The 19899-nt window shown below is 37.9% G+C and overlaps 1 protein-coding gene across 3 annotated transcripts in view; it reads right to left on the bottom strand.

The window, feature by feature from the left end:
* tex10 (testis expressed 10) overlaps window positions 1-19899 on the bottom strand; it is a 102564-nt gene that overhangs the window by 16544 nt on the left and 66121 nt on the right. For all 3 annotated transcript variants that reach the window (XM_072575553.1, XM_072575551.1, XM_072575552.1), the window contains exons 10-12: window positions 12573-12661; window positions 11083-11216; window positions 9713-9793 (exon numbers count right to left, since the gene is read on the bottom strand). In XM_072575553.1, the coding sequence (XP_072431654.1) occupies window positions 9713-9793; window positions 11083-11216; window positions 12573-12661 (304 nt within the window). The remainder of the gene's footprint in view (window positions 1-9712; window positions 9794-11082; window positions 11217-12572; window positions 12662-19899) is intronic.

Here is a 19899-nt window from a genome sequence, read left to right as displayed (position 1 = left end):
ATTTACACCTGGAAGCAGGTAGCATGATTGCAGTGTTAAGTGAATACTTTGCATTTGTCTTTACAAAACCCAAGCCATAGTGAGAGGAGGGAACTCAATCACCAGAAGGATTCAAAACTGAAAGGGCAGAAGTGTTGGGGAGACTGTTGATCCTTAAAGTTGACAAGATATCAGGACCCAGTTGAGATGCACCCAAGGATTATGAAGGAAGTGAACATGGAAATTGCAGAGTTACTGGCCACAATCCTTCAGTCTTCCCTAAACTCAGGGGAGGTGCCAGAAGACTGAAAATTGCAAACATTACAGCCTTCTTTGAGAAATGGCGCAACGACAAGCCAGGAAAATTACAGACCAGTCAGTTTAATTTCAGTCATGGGGAAACTTTTGGTATTGAAGGAGTAGCCACAAGGAAAAGAATAGGTTTATTATGAAGAGTCAGCATGGATTTATAAAGGGGAAATCATGTGTGTAGGAAATCAAGTCTTATTAACTTAATTGATATTTCTTAAGAAGTGACAAAGATGATCAATGAAGGCAGAGAGGCAGTTGTTATCTAAACAGACTTCAGTAAGGCATTCGACAAGGTTCCACATGGTAGACTGGTTAGCAAGGTGGGATCACATGGAACACAGGGAGAACTAGCCATGTAGATACAAAATTGGCTCAAAGATAGGAGACAGAGGGTGGTGGTGATGGAGGATTGCTTTTTGGACTGGAGGCCAGTAACCAGCAACGTGCCGCAAGAATCACTACAGGGTTCACTGCTTTTTATCATTTATATAAATGATTCGGATGTGAATATAGGAGGCATGGTCAGTAAGTTTGCAGATGACACCAAAATTGGAGGTGTAGTGGGCAGCCAAGAAGGCTACCTCAGAGTACAAGGGGACCTTGATCAGGTGAGCCGATGGGCCGAGGAACTGTAAATGGAGTTTAATTTAGAATGGGAGTGCTGCATTTTGGTAGGGCAGGATTTATATATTTAATGGTAAGGTTCTGGGGAGTGTTCCTAAACATAGAGACCTTGGGGTGCAGGTTCATAGTTCCTTGAAAAGGATGGAGGTGATCTTACTGAAGCCTGTATAGAGTCACAGGTAGACAGTGTAGTGAAGGCCTTGCCTTTATTGGTCAGTGCATTGAGTATAGGAGTTGGGACTGTACAGGACATTAGTTAGGCCACTTCTGGAATATTGTATTCAATTCTGATCTCTCTGCTTTAGGAAATATGTTGCGAAACTTGAAAGGGTTCAGAAAAGATTTATAAGGTTGTTGCCAAGGTGAGAGGGTTTGAGCTATAGCGAGGCATTGAATAAACTGGGACTATTTTCCCTGGAGCGTCAGAAGAAGGGGGTTGGGGATGACCTTATAGAATTTATGGAATCATCAGGGACATCGACAGGGTGTACAGTCAAGGTCTTTTCCCCAGCATAGAGATGTCCAAAACTAGACAGCATAGGTTTAAGGTGAGAGGGCAAAGATTTATAAGGGATCCAAGGGGTAATTGTTTTCACACAGAAGGTACTGCTTGTATGAAATGAGCTACAAAATGAAGTGGTGGAGGCTGGTACAATTACAACATTTAAAAGACATCTGGACAGGTATAGGAATAGGAAGGGTTTAGAGGAACATGGGCCAAATGCAGGCAATTGGGACTAGATTAAATGTAGAATATCTATTCTGCATGGACAAGTTGGACTGAAGGGTTTGTTTCCATGCTGTACATCTCTATGACTACCTAACATGGAGATTTTTGAAGTTACAGAACGACTCAATGACATTTGCTGTTGATATGGTGTACATGGACTTTCAGAAGGTGTTTTAAGAATATTTTGCTTTTACTTCTGACGGCTGTCAGGCTTTAGTCTCCCCAAGGGTTGCTGAGAATGGGCCTGAAGGGAATCACTGCTTGGGATTAATGCCTCTCAACTGAACAGTCACTGATCACCCATACTACGATGCTTTAAAATTCTAAATGAAGTGTAATCTTAACCTTTATCTGACTGAGAAAATAAGGGGTTAGAGTCCTCAGAGTTAAAATTGGGTTACAGTCCTCTAGGTATATTGGGGTTAGAGTCCCCAGAGTTAAAAAGGGTTTCGAATCCTCTAGGTAAAAAGAGGTGAAAGTCCACTACCCACACGAGGTTTGAGGGTCTAAAAAAAATGTTAGAATTTGATACTTCTTGGAATTGTTGCCTTTGTTCCCCACACCTCTCCTTTGAAGTACTTTGGGACGGCATGGGAAAGGAGGAGAAAGTGGAGCCGGTCCGCTCAGATCCCGAAAGTAAAGTGCACTGACTGCCGGGAAAGCTTTTCCCAGGTTTTTTTGTAGACTCGACTCTGTGAATCCTTCTTTTGGGGAGGGGAGTGGCTTGGACTGCGGCGCTATACGGTCTGCTGCAAAGCTTTCACTCTTTGTGGGTGATTCCGTTGGAGAATACGGCTGGTCTTTCTTTCCTTCACGGCCTCATCCGGTGGTGGGGTGGCGTTCCTCAGTCTAATTTCCACCGAGGTGAGGATGTTTTAGTGATCTTTTTGTGTATACGTGCCAGGCGGTGTGGGGTTCACAGAGCTTTGGGAATCTTCGATCAGTGCTTGCATTTTTTTTTTCTCTGCTGTGGTGGTTGTTTGGGAGTCTGTGGACAGGATTTATTTTTGTCTAACTCTGGTGTGGATCTTTTGGGGCCACTACCTCTAGCTTTTTGACTCCTAGTTTTCCATTTCATGGATCAGCACCAGGTGAACCAAGGGGGATCTCAAATGTGCATGCTTTTTCCCCATATTAAAACGAGAAGATTTCTGACTAGAGGCTCTTTAAAAAAAACAAGAGAAAAGGTTGTACTAATAGTTGGGTCAATAAAAAAAAGGAGAGTTTCAATGTAAATTGTGCCTTGCTGAGTGTTTGATAGTTCAATATTTTGGTTTGTTAAAATACTGGTTCAGAAAATCCTTTTAAGTAACTGTTTTGCCTTGCTTGAATCAGGATCTCAATTCAGTGTGTTTTGTGGGCTATGTAATAGGGCAGATTTTGTTTTTACTTTAATATCATACAACATTAGGTCCTTTTTAAAATTATCAAACACGTAACCTTAAAACGAACTGATTGAGGGCCTTGAGCCCCTCATTTGTTTGAAATTCTACAATGCCCGTTTAATTTAAAAAAATCATATCAGTGGTCATGCTTTAGCCAGATGAGAGTATTGTATTAAAATATCTTTACTGCTGTGTTTTTAATGCAGAGTTTTCATAAAAGCAAGAGTGCATTTTGAGTTTGATGTTTTGTTAAGATTTTAGAGAATATTAGAACTTGAGGCTGAGCTGTTTAAATTCATTCAATTATTGTTAAGACTTCAGTGGCCCCCTTCATATTGCAAATTCAAAGAACGTTGATCTCTACCAAAGTTGCCACTGTAATTCCAACTGTTTTATTTGAGAAGTTTCACTTGGAGAACATATATTAAAATATTCAGCATTTGTTTCCTGTGAATATTTGAGATTTTAAATCTAAACTGAAACTGCCTCCTCAATGGCTTAAGCACAGGAAACATTGTTATTTTCTTGCAGTTCCAGATTTTTGAAATACTTTTCCTGACAGCTTTCCCATTAGCCAAATATTAATTTATTAAAGGAAAATAATCTTTGAATAACCTGAATGGAGGCACCAAAGTTTTTAATTTTAGGACCACTGATTGTTGTTTATTATTGACTGAATTGTTGAGGCAGTACAATTTAGAAGTTTATGGATTGTATAAAACTTGATAATGCCATAAATAGTGAACAGATTAACAGACTTCAAGACAACTGAGTATGTTGAAATAGGCAGATACAATTTAGTGTAGTTAAATGTGTGACTATGTTTATACTGATAACCACTTGGCAAGGAAGGAATGAGAGGGGAAATGAAAAGAAACTTTAAGCAACTGACATGTCTCTAGAGTTTCTCCATTCACAGGTAAAGCACGCCTTCGGACCATCACCTGCCCCTCCACAACCTGATCCAACAGATTCGATCCACTCCCCAGTCACGAGCAAGAAAAATGAAGCAGCTAGCAACAGTGACGAGGAAGTCGGTATGCTTTTTGTCAGTGGCTTTCCTACGGATATTAAACCACATGAGCTTTATCTTCTCTTTCGATCATTTAAGAGCTATGAAGGTTCACTGATCAAGCTGACATCACAACAGCCAGTTGGCTTTATTACATTTAGCACCAGAGCGGGAGCAGACGCAGCAAAGAATGTTGCATTCACCAAACCTCCAGCTGCAGCACTGCGCACTCAGATGTGCTAGTGTCCTCCATCTGAAGCATGGAGGGATCAAAGTCTCATCAGCTTTGTGAAGTACTTAACTACCCTTACCAAGAATTCAGATTTCTCTGTGGAATGGTGTGCAAGGACAAACTGTTTCAGGTTGGACTTTGCTGAAGGACATTTTGGAGAATTGGCTCATTTCCACTCGACTTGGATGGGAATGGAGTGGTCACTAAGGCCTGTGGATTTAAGAACTTTACTGGTGATTTTTTTTCCATATGGGAGGATTCTTCAAACTCTATTTACTGTAACGGACTAGTAATTTTTGTTGTTAGAATGACTGTATGTTGTTTGTCAATGGCTTGCTTAAATACTAGCTGTCAGAGTCTTATGAAAGTTGGTATTGCCGTCTAAGTGGTGATCATGAAATGATAAAGGAGGGAATGAGAAAGTGTATAAGGTATGAGCAGGTAAGGAAAGAGTTAAGTTTTGGGTTGCAAAGGCTCAGCTAGCATGACTTTGACCAGATAAGACCTTACAGTAAACAATGAGGGCAAGGGGAGTGGGTTAACAAGGTGAAAAAGCATTCATTATGCGAAGCCAATGAAGGTTAAGGTCATCCATTGTATAACACCAAATGGCATAATATTTACTATTGACACTCACTGATTGTAACGATCACCCAATCAATATAGATGTCGCCTTATTTGTTGCTGCTCCCTATGAGTGGCTATATAATTCATTAAGAATCTGCTGTTCTAGAGAAGACCAAGAACTTATGTCTCTGTCACATGGGCAATCGTTCTCTCTCCCTCCAGGGCTCGGAATAAAGATGAAGGAGGTAAAACTATACTGTGTCAGAGTGTTCTGCTTCAACTGAGGCGGGAACAGAATGACATGACGACAATTCTACTCATTTCTGTCTGCAATTGTTCACAAATATTGCACAGTATATACTTCAGTATTGTTGAAAAAGACATTTTATACTCAAGACAATTAGGAAGAATACCAAGCCAAAGGGGAAACAACATTCACACAACAAGAGAGGAGATTACTGATTGGTTGAGAAATTGACAGTGATTAGTAAAGTTTAGATCAGAGTGGTGCTGGAAAAGCACAGCAGGTCAGCCACCATCCGAGAAGCAGGAAAATCAAAGTCTCGGGCAAAAGCCTTCATCAGGTTGGGCTTTTGCCCAAAACGTCAATTTTCCCGCTCCTCGGATGCTGCTTGACCTGCTGTGCTTTTCCAGCACCACTCTGATCTAAACTCTGGTTTCCAGCATCTGCAGTCCTCACTTTTGCCTCTGTAATTAGTAAATGTGTTAGCATGGAAAATGTACCAATGAAGGATGATTGGCAGGTATCTGCGAGGCTTTATATAATTTTTAAACCAGGAATATTGATTAATTGGTCAGGACACTGTCCCGAGAAATGAAACATAAATGGCTGTAACCTATTTTGCTAAGATGAAATAGGTTCATTGCATGTACATGTTCTGTTTCAGAGAAGAAGGGTCTGAATATGTTGCTTCTAGTACACACAAGCACAAGAGTCTGACAAAAATCCTAAATTGCTTGTCATTCTTTGCACAGACAGGATTATTGGTTAAATGTTCTCCAGTTGCAAAATCCCATTAAAGTTAGACAGCGCGCTGCAAGTTTTACAAGCATGGGCTAGCTGGGTAGGATCCATAAATCGTTTGTTGCCAAACAACCAATGGAATAGGTTTCATACAAACCATCAGTTTTGGGCCTACATACCTGGTATCACACCAGCATTGAAATTTGTATACCAAACTACTGGCGGGCAGACAGTGTTTTGACTAGACAGCCACTTCCTGTTAGTGACAAACACCACATGCGTTGAGTGTATGCAATAACAGCTTCACCTGTTGCTCAAGCTTTTGAAATACCTTAATCTGAAGTAGATTTACAGAATTACGAGTCACCAAATTAGGATCTCTTTAGATTAATATACAGCAAGAATTGATCTGATCACAGTAGCCACTGTCACACAGGATGTCTCTGATGCACCATATTTCAGCATTAAGCTTGCAGAGTGAAAAAAAGAGCTCAGGCCATATTCACAAGATTGCCGTTCAGACCAGTCTTGTAGTGCACCAAACTGTATGAAACCCAATGCAGTGAAGGTAGGTTTACAGTAGTCAATAGTGGCAAACCCCATGACGGATCTCAACTGGGATTTCATGGAAAGACAGCACATTTGAATGTTACATTTCAAATGTGAATTTAAGCACAAGATGAAGCCCATTAAAACATGCAAAGGAATTCATGCAGGTGCAGATTTAAATATAGCAAACATATCATAAATATGCAAGGGGAGGAGGTAAGGTTGCATTGCTTCAAAGAACGTGGAATCCAACAAAGATGTTTGAGTAAGCTGGGTCGAGCGGGAATCCATTGGCAACACCATCTTTTTAGACATACATGGTCTATTCAAACTGAACTCAACTGCACGAGTTGCCAAGTTCAAGAATGCAGTGAATACTGAATCCCAAAATGATGGCGGGTCTAGATCGTATGGTATAGTGCGGGAGTGCAGAAGTCTACATTTCCTTGAGTGGCGCACTGCTGAACAGATTAACAATACCAAATAAGCAAATGAATAACACAGCTATTGATATGTAAATCCTTTATGGTCTCTGCAAATGTCAAGGACTTCTTCACCAAGCAAATAGAAAACGTGTTCAACATTGGTTGAATAGATTGGGTTGCTACAACCATTTGCCCAGTTCACGCTGTACAGAACCAGTTACGGTTAAGACAGGAAGTTTTCCAAGTTTGGGTTCCACCAGGGTCAATCAGCTCCTGATCTCATTACAACAGAGCTGAATTCCAGAGGCGAGATGAAAGCGACAGCCCTTGACATCAAGGCTGCAACAGACCAAGTACAGCATCAAGGAGCCCTGGGAAGACTGGAATCAATGGGTATCAGGGGGAAAACACTCCACTGGTTAGAGTCATGTCTGGCAAAAAGGAGAATGGTTGTGGTTGTGGACAGTCAGTCACCTCAGCTCCAGGAATCCCTCAGGGTAGTGTCCAAGGCCCAACAATCATCAGCTGCTTCATTAATGACCTTCTCTCTGTTATAAGGTCAGAACTGGGGACATTTGATGATGATTGCACAGTGTTCAGCACCATTTGTGACTCCTCAGATACTGAAGCGCGCCGTAGCCAAATAAAACAAGGTCTAGACAATATCCAGGCTTTGACCAGCAAGTGGTAAATAACATTCACACCAACAAATGCCAGACAATAATCACAAATAAAAGATATTCTAACCACCGCCCCCTGATATTCAACAGTATTACCACTGCTCAATCCCCCCCACTGTCAACATCTTTGGGTTACCATTGACCAGAAACTCAACTGGACTCACTACATAAACACAGTGGCTACAAGAGCAAGTCAGAGACTAGGGATACTGTGGCAAGTAACTCACCTCCTGATACACCAAAGTCTACCTACCATCTGCAAGGCACAAGTCAGGAATGTGATGGAATACTTCCCACTTGACTGGATGGGTGCAGCTCCAACAGCACTCAAGAAGCTTCACACCATCCAAGACAAAGCCACCCGCCTGGTTGGTGCCAAATTCATAAACATTCAATTCCTCTAACACCGGCTCAGTAGCAGCAGTGTGGACTATGTACTGCAGAAATTCACCAAAGTTCCTGAAACAGCACCTTCCAAATCCATGACCACTCCCATCTAGAAGGACAAGGGCAGCAGGTACTTGGGAACACCACCACCTGCAAGTTCCCCTCCAAGGCACTCACCAGCCTGACTTGGAAATATACTGTCATTCCTTTACAGTTGTTGGGTCAAAATCCTGGAATTCCCTCCCTAATGGCATTGTGGGTCAACCCATAGGAGGTGGACTGCAGCGATTCAAGAAGGCAGCTCACCACCACCCTCTCAAGGGCAAATAGGGATGGGCTGTCAATGTTGGTCAGCCAGCAACACCCAAGTCCCATAAATGAATTAAAAGGAAATTCCTTGTGTACATCTTAGCGAGCCTCAGTTACGCAGACACAATGAGCACAACCCTTATTTTAAGTATCATACAGCTGTTTGTTATTATTACCCAAATATAGCAAACGCTATTTTAGCATGGTTTTCAGTAAGACCGTCTGGCCATACCAATCAACAGATCTACTGCATACAACCTTGAACCTGTCTTTAATGACAGCATGCACTTTGTTGATTTAGTCATACTTGTTAAGGATCACTGTTCCAGTCCCTTTGTCAGGTTTCCTGACATACAAGTCCAGTTAGGCCTTGAGGCAAATTTTTCAACAGTACTCAAATTCTGTGGTGACTATTTAAATTATTTTAAACCTGCATTACAAACATGCATCTCTCCCTCACAGCTTAACTGATTTCACCATCAAAACACAAAAATATTGGTAAAATTTCTTCCAAAACAATTCCAAATTGAATAAAAGTGGATTTTCATTTATTGACTTTTGAAGGCAGCAACTTATTTCAATAAATTAGAAGTCACAGGTTTCATTCTCAAAAATAAAACGGTCAGAATCATTGAATTCAATCTCAAAAACTAGCAAAATTAAGACTTTTTATGCCGCAGGTTTCACTTACTCTGAATAAATAGCATTATTCATTTACAATGACACAGTGTCATTAGACAAGTAATAACTAGAGCTCAAGGCAAAAAAAAGTCAACTGTGACGCAAAAATTTCAGAAACTTTCAAAAGTATATGTGGCTGCTTTCATAACTCAAGTCATTTATTGACTGCTCAAGTCTAAAAGTAGACTAAAGTATTTGCTTTATTTCTTCCTTGCATTTTTTTAAAGAAAGGTCAAAAATAAATGCAAAAGATTTTAAATGTAATGTTATCAAACTAAAATAACTTGAAGCAATTCTCTCAAAATCTGGTGCATCACATTTCACAGCTTTTCTTCTTCATGTGACTGATAATTCTGTTATGATTTATCCAATTTACATTTTCAGTACATTTAGGATTGTAATTTTTTTTGTCCAAGATTTGACTCAAGAATCAAGTGATTCAAACTAGCCACATTGACCATGACTTATATTAGTAACTCAAAGCTTTCAGACTGTTCTCTTTTGAGCATTCCTCTTTGCTCTAATGTTGTCACTTCTAGTCCTTCACAATGTCATAGGTTTGTGGCAAGTTTCCAACTTTTTACCTTTTTTCAAAACCTACGTGTCTGACATCAGTGTTCCATCTTCTTAAGGTAATAAGGCTGATGTTATGAATTTGGTGGAATAGGAAAATCAGATTTGTGTGTTAAGATCTAATGGCGTACTGAACCGACATCTCAACATACTGCGCCCTTTCTGTTCAGATCTTCTCTGTCCAATGCAACATGAAGGTCCACAGTGCCCTCCCAACTAAAAAAAACACAGTTATCCAAGAAGTGGATCACTGGTAACAATTCAACCAATTACTGGACTTACCAGATGCTTACAAATGGCACTTTGTAAAATATCACAGCACTGGATTCTGGATGGTATGGCTGATAAACATTGACATATCACCTGAAAGATAAATACAAAAGCAGTTCATAACAAAGAATGTGACAATATAATATCCTTTATGTACCAAGTTTGGCAGCTATCTTCTAAAATATCATCAATATTTTCCATACATGGGCAACAGATACTGAGCACTTAACCTCAGTTGAGTCTACATTATATTTACAAAGATTATATGGTGATTCCATTTAAATGCTACGACAACTGAAATGTGAAATCATAAGTATACACACAAAAAAAAAAATCAATAAAGGACGCGCTCAGCTGCAAATTTGGTTAAGGAATAAGAGACATACAGGACTTTCTTTTCCCCAAGAATGCAATGGAATCCCCTGGGGTTTATAGCTGGAATATTGTTTTCCTTGTTTTATCTAAATGACTTGGAATTTTGTAGAAGGAATACAATTTTGAAATGATACAAAATATGGTGAGGTTATAAATTGGCAAGGGCTGAAGAAACTGAGATTTATTTGGGGCAAAGTGGAGTCCCAAAAGGCATGCAGTGTGAGACTAAATGCAACAGCCTTTTGTAAAAGGTGGACTTGTATTTGATTAGCCAATTGAAAGTTTTATTCTATGATCCCTCCAACTCCAATTTATTTTTTTCCCCAACAGAGGAAAGGAATAGTTTGGTATTTAAAATAGTTAATCCAACAGAAAATAGATGCAAGTTGCAAAGACGTTGTGCAACAACTAAGGATTTCAACATCTAAGAAAAATATTTGTATAGCTTCATTAAACTGCAAGTGAAGCATTTAATCCAATTAACAGCACAGATTAGGAAGTTATCTATGGATGTGAGCATTTGTGTAATGTTACAGTGGTAAAGTATATTTGAAATTCATAATTCTGTAATTTTATATGAAGTATCTAATTATCACCAGATTGTAAGTGTGCAAGTGATATGCCAATAAATTCTCAATTTTTGCTTACAGATACACAATCAAAATTTGAAAAATAATTAATTTATGCATATTTCCCCAGGAACTGTCAACTTTTACCAGCTAATAGCTTATACCAAGAGCTGTGATATCTTAATACTATTCAAGACTTTAGTCTAGCTATGTATCGAGATTCATGCAACACCTGGATGAAATGTTATGCATCAAAACTTGCAAAAAGATCACAAACAATTATGAATATCATCTAGACAGAAGGCTCAAGAAACATAGAGTGTTTTGTCTTACAAAGGTCGAAATCTCAAATCTTTTATGAATGTGAAGGGATAACATCAGGCACAGGATCATTAGTGTACATTAGTTTTCATGTTCTTGCGAAGTATTGTAAGTTACCTCAGTCAAGGCCCAGTGGTGTGCAAACTGATCAAGATCCGTAACATAAAGACGCACTGACGAAAACTGGGACTGACTTATATGAGGATTACTGGTGCTGCTCTGGAGCCAAGTCAATTCTTCTCCTGAGAATCCTGCAATACAGGAAATGAACAGAAGACCGACAATTAACAATTACAACCTTTTCCTATCCACTTAGTCCTTTTGAGATATCTGAATACCATGCTGTTAAAACATTCTGAAAGTAAGGTTTAAAAATTGTCTGTTTCTTTTTTAACAAATCAGCATACTTCACAATGCTTGCATCTACAATGAAGTCTACTCTACAGGAGAAAGATACAGGAATGACACAAGATGCACAGCTCTTGCAAAGAACCAGTTCCCTTGCAGGTTCCCCAAATGAAGCCACTGACCATCGAGACTTAGAAATATATTACCATTCCTTCAATGTTGTTCAGTCAAAATTGTGGAATTTCTTCCCTTACAGCATTCCTCCCCTAGAGCACATGGACTACAACAGTTCAAGGAGACAGCTCACCACCTTCCCAAGAGCAACTAGGAATAGGTAATAAATGCTGGTCCAGCAAATGATACCAGAATCGCATTTGTAAATTAAGAAAGAAGCTCAGAGATAACAAGTTGATTAGCCTGCTTATATTACTAAGCATTCTACAATTTTAAGATTTCATTGTTAGCATGGAAGTGTCAATATCCATAGTATAATATCAAAACTAACTATAGTATGAAACAATGTTTCTTTGAATAAAAGGTAAGAATTCCTTTACTAGCCCCATGGTGATTCTGATCACTGGAGATTCTGTCCACTTGGCACCAGATGATCTTGGTAGCCATTTCCACAAAGGCAAGATGTTCAACACTGAACAACAAGCAGGATGTTTCCAAGTAGCTCTGTGCTATTAACTTGCTTTCGATGGCATAAAACCCATCACATTCTCACCTTCCTTTTGTTCTGAAGGAGTCATATTTGCTTAAAAACACTAAACCTGTTTCAAAGTCAGAAACTGCTGGAAAAACTCAGGTCAAGCAGTATCTGTGGAGAGAAAGTAGAGTTAACATAGAGTCCACTGACCCTTCTTTCAGAACTTTTCCCTCACTACAGATCCTGCCAGACCCGAGTATTTTTCACATACCGTTTTACTTCCAGCAATTGCAGAATTTTGCTTTCATTGTTCGACACTCCTAATAGGACTTTAAAAATATTATAAAGAATCAATTTATATGCTGCTTTCTATTCAAATTGGACAGAGATAATGTAGTTCATGTTAATGATATTTCATGCAATACTGCTAAACAGGAGAGTGATTGTATGCATACAGTACTGATACTAATGTGGTCAACTAAAGTACGACAAAGAAATAAAGGCTGATTGAAGTAAACCAAGAAATGCTAAACTGGAAAGTCTGGCCTACTGCATTCAAACAAATTTTCAATTTTAATATTTAAAGTAGAAGAATATTGGACATAAGTACCTGTCAATGTAGAAAACAGAAAACTGAAGTAATTCACATCATTCACTAGACTTTCTGGAAGCGAACAAGTCCATCCTCCAAAAGATGATCTGGAATTAAATAAAGTATAACATAAAGTGTCCTGCATACTTCAAATTTTAACATATACCATTTCATCTATTATATGGAAAATGCAACTTCTCTAGAGACTGTACACAAATTTTACCTAGATAACGGAGAATAAAAAAATTCAAAGCACACTTGATAAAAACACATTTTAATAGAAATTAACTTTAGCAGTGAAAAGGGATACAAAAATAAATTAGAATGCACCGCAAAGTGTAACCAAACTGATTAAAGATTTGAATATAAATTTAATTACTTTTCACATTGAAGTTTTTGTTCTTTAATTGACATCCAAAGATCAAGCCGGCTCTTTTGAAAACAAGTTATATTGTCTGTTTTCTTTTTTAAATTGTGGAACTCAGTCAACAAATATGCCAGTATAATTAAATGTTTATCATGTACCCAGACTCTGCTTTCTCTTGGAGCAAATTGAACATTGGCAATAATAGTGATGCTGAACAGGAATAATTCAATAAAACAAAGGCATTACTAACAGAGATGTCCTAAAGTACTTTATAGTCAATGAAATACTGAAATATAGTCAAGGGTGTAATACAGAAACAGGGCAGCCAGTGACTGGGTTTTATTTAATGATGCTGTTCAAGTACTAATAGCAGAGAGAACACTTTGCTCCGAAATATGCTTTCATTATACGTTCAACTAACGGAGTCATGCATGAATCCCCAAAAAAATGTCTGATTCACCTCTAAGTCCTATCTATTTGGATTCCACAATCCTAAATATTGAGAAATTCAGGATGTGCTTTTAAAAACACATTGTAGAGGACAATACTCAACATAACCACTATACTTTAATGGTGACTGGAATACATGAACTGACAGATACAGGAAAAAGAAGTCTATGTTTCTACAGTACTACTTTTGGAGTCTCTAACTGGCAACACTGAAATCATTGAAAGGAAAAGTTTAGTTCAAGCTGTTGAATTTTAGAAAAATCATGATTGAAAAGTGACAAATTACAAGAAAGACACAAGCTGAGTAGGATATATGGGGCAAAGAGCAATGCAAGATTTATTTTTTTTAATGCTATTGTTTTGTGGATCTGTTAACTAGATCAAGATGTGGTTTGCAGAGTCAATATTACAGGCATGTCTTACAATTGCTATTTCTATCAAATTTCAAGATAAGAGGATGGTTACCCGTGGATCTGACTTCTCATTAGTGTCACATCAAGACAGACAGCTGAATCAAACAGCCCTTCTACCTCTTTATTCACAACACAGTAAAAGTAAAACTTTCAAAAACCCTCAAAATTGTCCTCAGTGCTTCCTAACCAGACTTTTGAATAGCCAGTCCCAGATTCCGAATAATGAATTCCAGTTAGCAATTTATATCGTAAACTAAAGACGTAGCAATTTACTAATATTATAACTATTTTAGTAGAACAAAAATTAAACAACAAAGTAATCTGGACTATGCTTTCAATCCAACAGCCTTTGCTTCCAGCCCCATTCACACAAAAGACAGACAAACACATTTAAGGGGTAAATAAAAGAAAGAAACAAAATTGGCCAGATTACTGATGTGGTTTTCACTATGCGTTGTTCCAGAGGCACAGATGATGATTTTTGGTTGATTTCACTAAGTTGTCAGAGTCACATTTACAGTTCACTCAAATAAAGGGAGTAATGCCTATCACTTAGTTTTTATTGTCTGGCCTCCCAAGAGCTGCTCATGGAAGATTAGGCAAGGGGGCTTCAAATCTTTATGCTGTAGGATCAATAGTCAGATTTCCTTTCATAGAAACCACAGTCCAAAATCCAATTCAAACTGTGACCACTCTCTGAAAGACAGACTGACTGCTCCCCAAGGCTCCACAGGAATCAGTGTTGGGCCCCTGTGTATGTGATACACATAAGTGATTTTGGCTGTAGCGTAGAAGAGTTGATCAGTAAGTTCATGGATGATACGAAAGTTAGTCAAGTTTATTGCATAGATTTCTATAAGCCATACTTTTAAGTTTACCATAATTGCTCTGATTTCTCTTGTACAATAACATTGTCATGTACAACAGCCATGTCTTGTGCTCCAATTCAAGCATGTTATCCCCCGTTCCATTTTCCACACCCTGATTGCTTCCCAGCCCAGGTGTTCGAAGGATCCTATTCTTAACTAACATTACAAAAGTCAGTCCAGGAATTCAACCACCATCCTTTATACTTTCTATGGTTCAAATGTTCCCTCAGTACAGGCAGGAACATCTGAAATTATTTACAAGGTGAGTGGAATCTGTATCCTTGAAATTACAGTAGAAATATATTGTATTCAACAAAGTACCTGTTCAGTAGATGTGAAACATGGGAGTTATAGTCATAGGGCACAGAAAAAGTCCTTTGTCTCATCAGACCTGCATCGGTCAAAAACAATCTCATTTGTAAGCACTAGACCTATACAGACCTTGTATCCGTTGGTATTAACAACTGTATGTCTAAATATTTCTTAAATATTATGAGAGTTTCTGCCTCAACAACCCTTACAGACAATGAGTTCTAACGTTCTACCACTGTCTGGGTGAAAAAATATTTCTTCTCATTCCCTCTAAATCTTCTGCCCCTTGCCTTAAATCTATGCTCCCTGATCACTTATCCCTCCACCAAGGGAAAAGTTTCTTCCTGACTACTCTGTCTTTCATAATTTTATAAATCTCAAGCAGGTGGAGGTCTGGTTTTCTCTCTCAATTTCAAAGGAGGTACAAGTTACACAAGATCCAAAGTTGCAGTTTTTAATTTCTTTTAAAATAAAATCAACCAGTATGTCTTCTGGCTATAATTTAACTGAATTCATTGATAACAAATAATCTCACTAAGCTCCACTATTTTGGTGCAATGAACTTCCAGCTTGTTTGAGTTCAATTTACTTCAAAGCCACTGTTATCAATTTTTCAAACATTTGCCCAGATTTTTTAAAATTAAAATAATTTATTTATAAATTTCAGAGATGCATTATATTATTTCTGAAGTTATATTTTAGAATACATAAATGATGGCAAAAGATATACATAACATGATCAAGTCAAGCAGTCCACTAAATTCTATTTTAGTTCAATGGTAACTAAGTGTGCCAAATACTGCTGAACATTCGTAATACTGCATTTCAAACAGAGATCAATGCTTCAGAAGGGAGAGAGAAAAACAAGTCGAAAACTCTAATTTTAAGAAGTATTTTAATCAGAGTGAAAAGCCATTGTGGTTGTTTAAAATTCATGTCTAAAATTTCCCAGTCCCTTTCCCTCGCCACAGTAGAAGGGTTATGCCCGAAACGTAGACTCTCTTGTTCCTCAGATGCTGCCTGACCTGTTGTGCTTTTTCCAGCATTACTCTACCAACTTTAGACTCTCAAGCTTCTGCAATCCTCACTATCTCCCAAAATATTTAGCATCCATTTGAACACAGTGCATTGAACAGGTCAACATATGGTTTCTATAAATAAAACATCACATGCTTTGCATCAACACAAAATATTCCAGATGCTTACTCAAAGTTTGATGTCCTTGGTTGTTTTAAAATCATTTTGAACAACCTGATTTAAAGTTAACATGTAAACAAGTAAGGTGAAGCAAGGTTATAAAGCTTAGTCAGTAAGTTTTTATTCCTCTTATTTACTTTCGGTAGAATCATGACAATGTGACAATTAATGTTTATTCAATTTAGATTCAAATGTAAGATTGCCACATTATCCAATATTTCTAATGGAGTCTGATGGTGATCACTGGATTTGGCCAGAGGTGACACTAGTTGATAAAGACAAAATCAGAGGAAAATAGTGCTGGCAGGATCCAAACAGGATACCATCTGTTTTGTCAATACAAAATTAAAAGAAAAGTTTAACTCATTAGATTGTAATGATTGTTCCTGTGCTGTACTGTTATATGTGCTATTTTCTAATGGCAACCAGAGTGAAGCAACACCCATACAATCAGGGGAGGGTTGAGGTATTAACCAGGAATTATCTACCTATTTGTTGTCATTGAAGCCATGCTTGCTACAAAAGACAAGAACAGGAAGGGACTTAAACAAAAGTCAAGTGGTATGTTGCAAAACAGCAATGACAAAGGTCCAAAGGCAATATGAGCCTTGGGCAGGGGGACTGTCAAACAAAATAGATTAAATGTTCTCTCTTTAAAACAAACTGAAAGACTAAGATTTCGTACAGTTAACCCATTCTACATTGGAGTCACTCCTTGCTCAATTCGGCCTCCACTAATTGATATTTAAAACAAAACTTTTTTTTATTCTTACACAGGATATGGGTATTACTGACAAAGTCAGCATTTAGTAGTGTTCTACATGTTTGGTAATTCAATAAACAACAGGTATATCATTGAATAAAACACAGTATATTTTAATTTTAAGTATACATATTCCTCTCATCAGTATTATAAGTATTTGCAACTATAATTGTACATGTTCCTGCAGGTTCTCAGTGAGCACTTGAACCATAGAGAGTAAAAAAGGATGCAGGTGGAATTCCTGGATTGAATTTCATGATGTCAGGTGGGAATAGTGTCTTCAGTATACTCAGGCTGAGGTGATTAGGGTAGAGAAAATGGTGAAGATTTCAGTGAGTTGTGGTAGAACTGGAACACAAGTATTTGCTGTGACATCCATTATGATCCTGTTAGAGACTTTTTTTTTAAATTGAAAGAGGGCACCTAATCCCCAGCAGCTAATCATGAAAATTATGCCACAAGATTCTCTATTTAAAAAAAAATACAAGAACAAACATTATTGTATATGTAAAGAGAGCCCATCACTAATTGTCTTTTAACTAAGAGGGCTGCTCAGACATTTCAGGGACAGTTAACAGTCAACCACTTGTCATGGGTCTGAAGTCACATGTAAGTCAGGATGACAAATTTCTTCCGCTGAATGACGTTAGTGAAACAGTTGGGTTTTTATGATAATGATAGTTTCATGGATACCAAAATAGAGAATATTCTTATATTAGTTGCCACATGGAAGGATCTCCGGATTATGATCCAGTGACGTTAATACCATACCACTATCTCCCTTTAATTGAGAAGGTGCAAAAATATCTCCATTCCTGCACAGGTATGGGACCAGTATTTTTATTTTAGCATCTGAAGGGCAACAGTTCACAACTTCTCTCTCCAACTGAGGAGAGCAGATGATGAATGAGTACATATATTTTTCTTTCAAAAGAATGGTGAACAGACCAAACAAAAGTGCATGTCTCTAACGATTGGCCAAAGCCAAGGTCAGGAAAGAGAACAAAGCAGAACTCTCATTCCCCCACCATTTGTTTGATGTCACAGAACCAGTTTTTTAATGCAAAATTAATGTTACTATTACAATATCCAACTGAGAGGTCAGATTTTCCTAACTTCAAGGTGAATCAAAGATGACAAATCAGCTGAACACACAATGCAACATAAGACTGAAGCTCTCCAGCTTTGAACCAGACCATATCTCACTAGAATCTCATACAAACGTGCACAGAAGTTTTTTAAAAAGCAGGAGTGTCAATTGGCCCCTTTGGCCTGCTCTGCTGTTTGACAAGGTCACGGCTGATTTTATTGAACTTTTTTTACTTTGGTCTCAACTCCGCCTTCCTGTCTGGCACATAGATCCTTTGGCTCACTAGTTAGTCAAAAATCTAACTTATTCAACCTTTAAAATATACAATGACACTGCCTCTACTGTTCTCTGGGAAACACCAACAGAAAAAAGTTTCAATCTCAGCATTAAATAGGAGCCCCTTTATTTTTAGACTATATCCCAAAGTTCTCTTCATTCCCACAAAGAAATGCATCTTTCAGCATCCACCATGTCAAGTCCCTTTAGGATCTTACATGTTTTAATAAATTTACCTCTCGTTCTTCTAAACTCCAACAGATAAAGGCTGAACGTGTCTAAACATTTCTTAGTAAGCTAACACCTTTATCACAGAATCCATCAAGTAAACCTTCTCTAAACTGTTTCTAGTAGAATTCTATCCTTTTTCAAATAAGGAGATGGAAATGGTGTAATACTCCAGATGTGGTTTACCTGATGACCTGTATTTTGTAGCAAAACATTCATTCTTTAATACACCCATTCGTCTTGCAATAAATAACGGTCATAGTGTTCTTAATCACTTGCTGAAACTGTATACTAACTTTTTTTTGTTCTAAGTGTGCCAGGGAACTCCAGATTATTCTCGAGCGCAATGTTCTGTAACTTCTCGCTATTTAAATCATTTTATTCTTCCTGCCAAAGTGGACACATTTACATCTTCCAATGTTCTACTCCATTTGCCAAATTGCTGCTCACTATCTTGCACCTGTTGCAGTCTCCTTATGGCCTTTTCACAACTTAATCACCTACTAATCTTTGTCCTCTAATCAAATGTACCCCACCACATTTGGTCCCTTTATCCAAGTTATTGATATAGAATTGCAAACAGTTGAAGCTCCAACACCGAACCCTGCAGTACACATGAAAGTGACCCAATTATGCTTACTGTCTGCTTCCTGCAAGCTAATCAATCCTGCTTCCATATTAATATGTTACCCTTACAACATGAACTTGTATTGTGTGTCATTGCCTTTGATGTGATACCTTGTCAAACATCATCAGAAAATCCAAGTATACCATATCGAAAGTTTCTTTTTAGCCACATTGCTGGTTACTCTCTCAAAAGAAAACTAACAAATTCATTAATCACAACTTCCTTATTTAAATTTTGTTTTGAAAGTGTCCTACTATAATCTGCTTAATAATGAAATCCAGGATTTTTCCTCTGACATAGGTTAAGCTAACTGGTCTGTGATTTCCTGATATGTTCAAGTGTAATAGCTTCCACCATCCCACATAACAGTAATCTACCAAAGAATTCATTCCTGTCTTTTTAAAGTGAATTGCACACTCCTAATGAGGGTAGGTGAGGTGAAGAGGAGTAATGTTCACAGAAATTAGTGCTACACTATCATAACTTTTTTAATGCAGCATTAATCCCCACCGACAATGTGGAATTACACTTCTGATCGAGCCAGTATCTTCAGCAAGAGGATTTTTTTTTAAAAATCACACTGACAGTAAAAATCCTCAATAAAATGAAGTTATTTTTAGAGGTGTTTCCTCAGTGAGTAATAATACAGAAAAGAATGTCACTTATTAATTTTATTTTAAATTAACGCTTTTTATTAACAACTGCAATGAGAAAGAAATAATATGAAATACACTTCAGTTAGCTTGAAACAT

This window comes from Chiloscyllium punctatum, chromosome 8 (genome assembly GCF_047496795.1).
Source record: "Chiloscyllium punctatum isolate Juve2018m chromosome 8, sChiPun1.3, whole genome shotgun sequence".
Lineage (NCBI taxonomy): Eukaryota > Metazoa > Chordata > Chondrichthyes > Orectolobiformes > Hemiscylliidae > Chiloscyllium > Chiloscyllium punctatum.
This window is presented reverse-complemented; position numbering and strand designations above follow the sequence as displayed.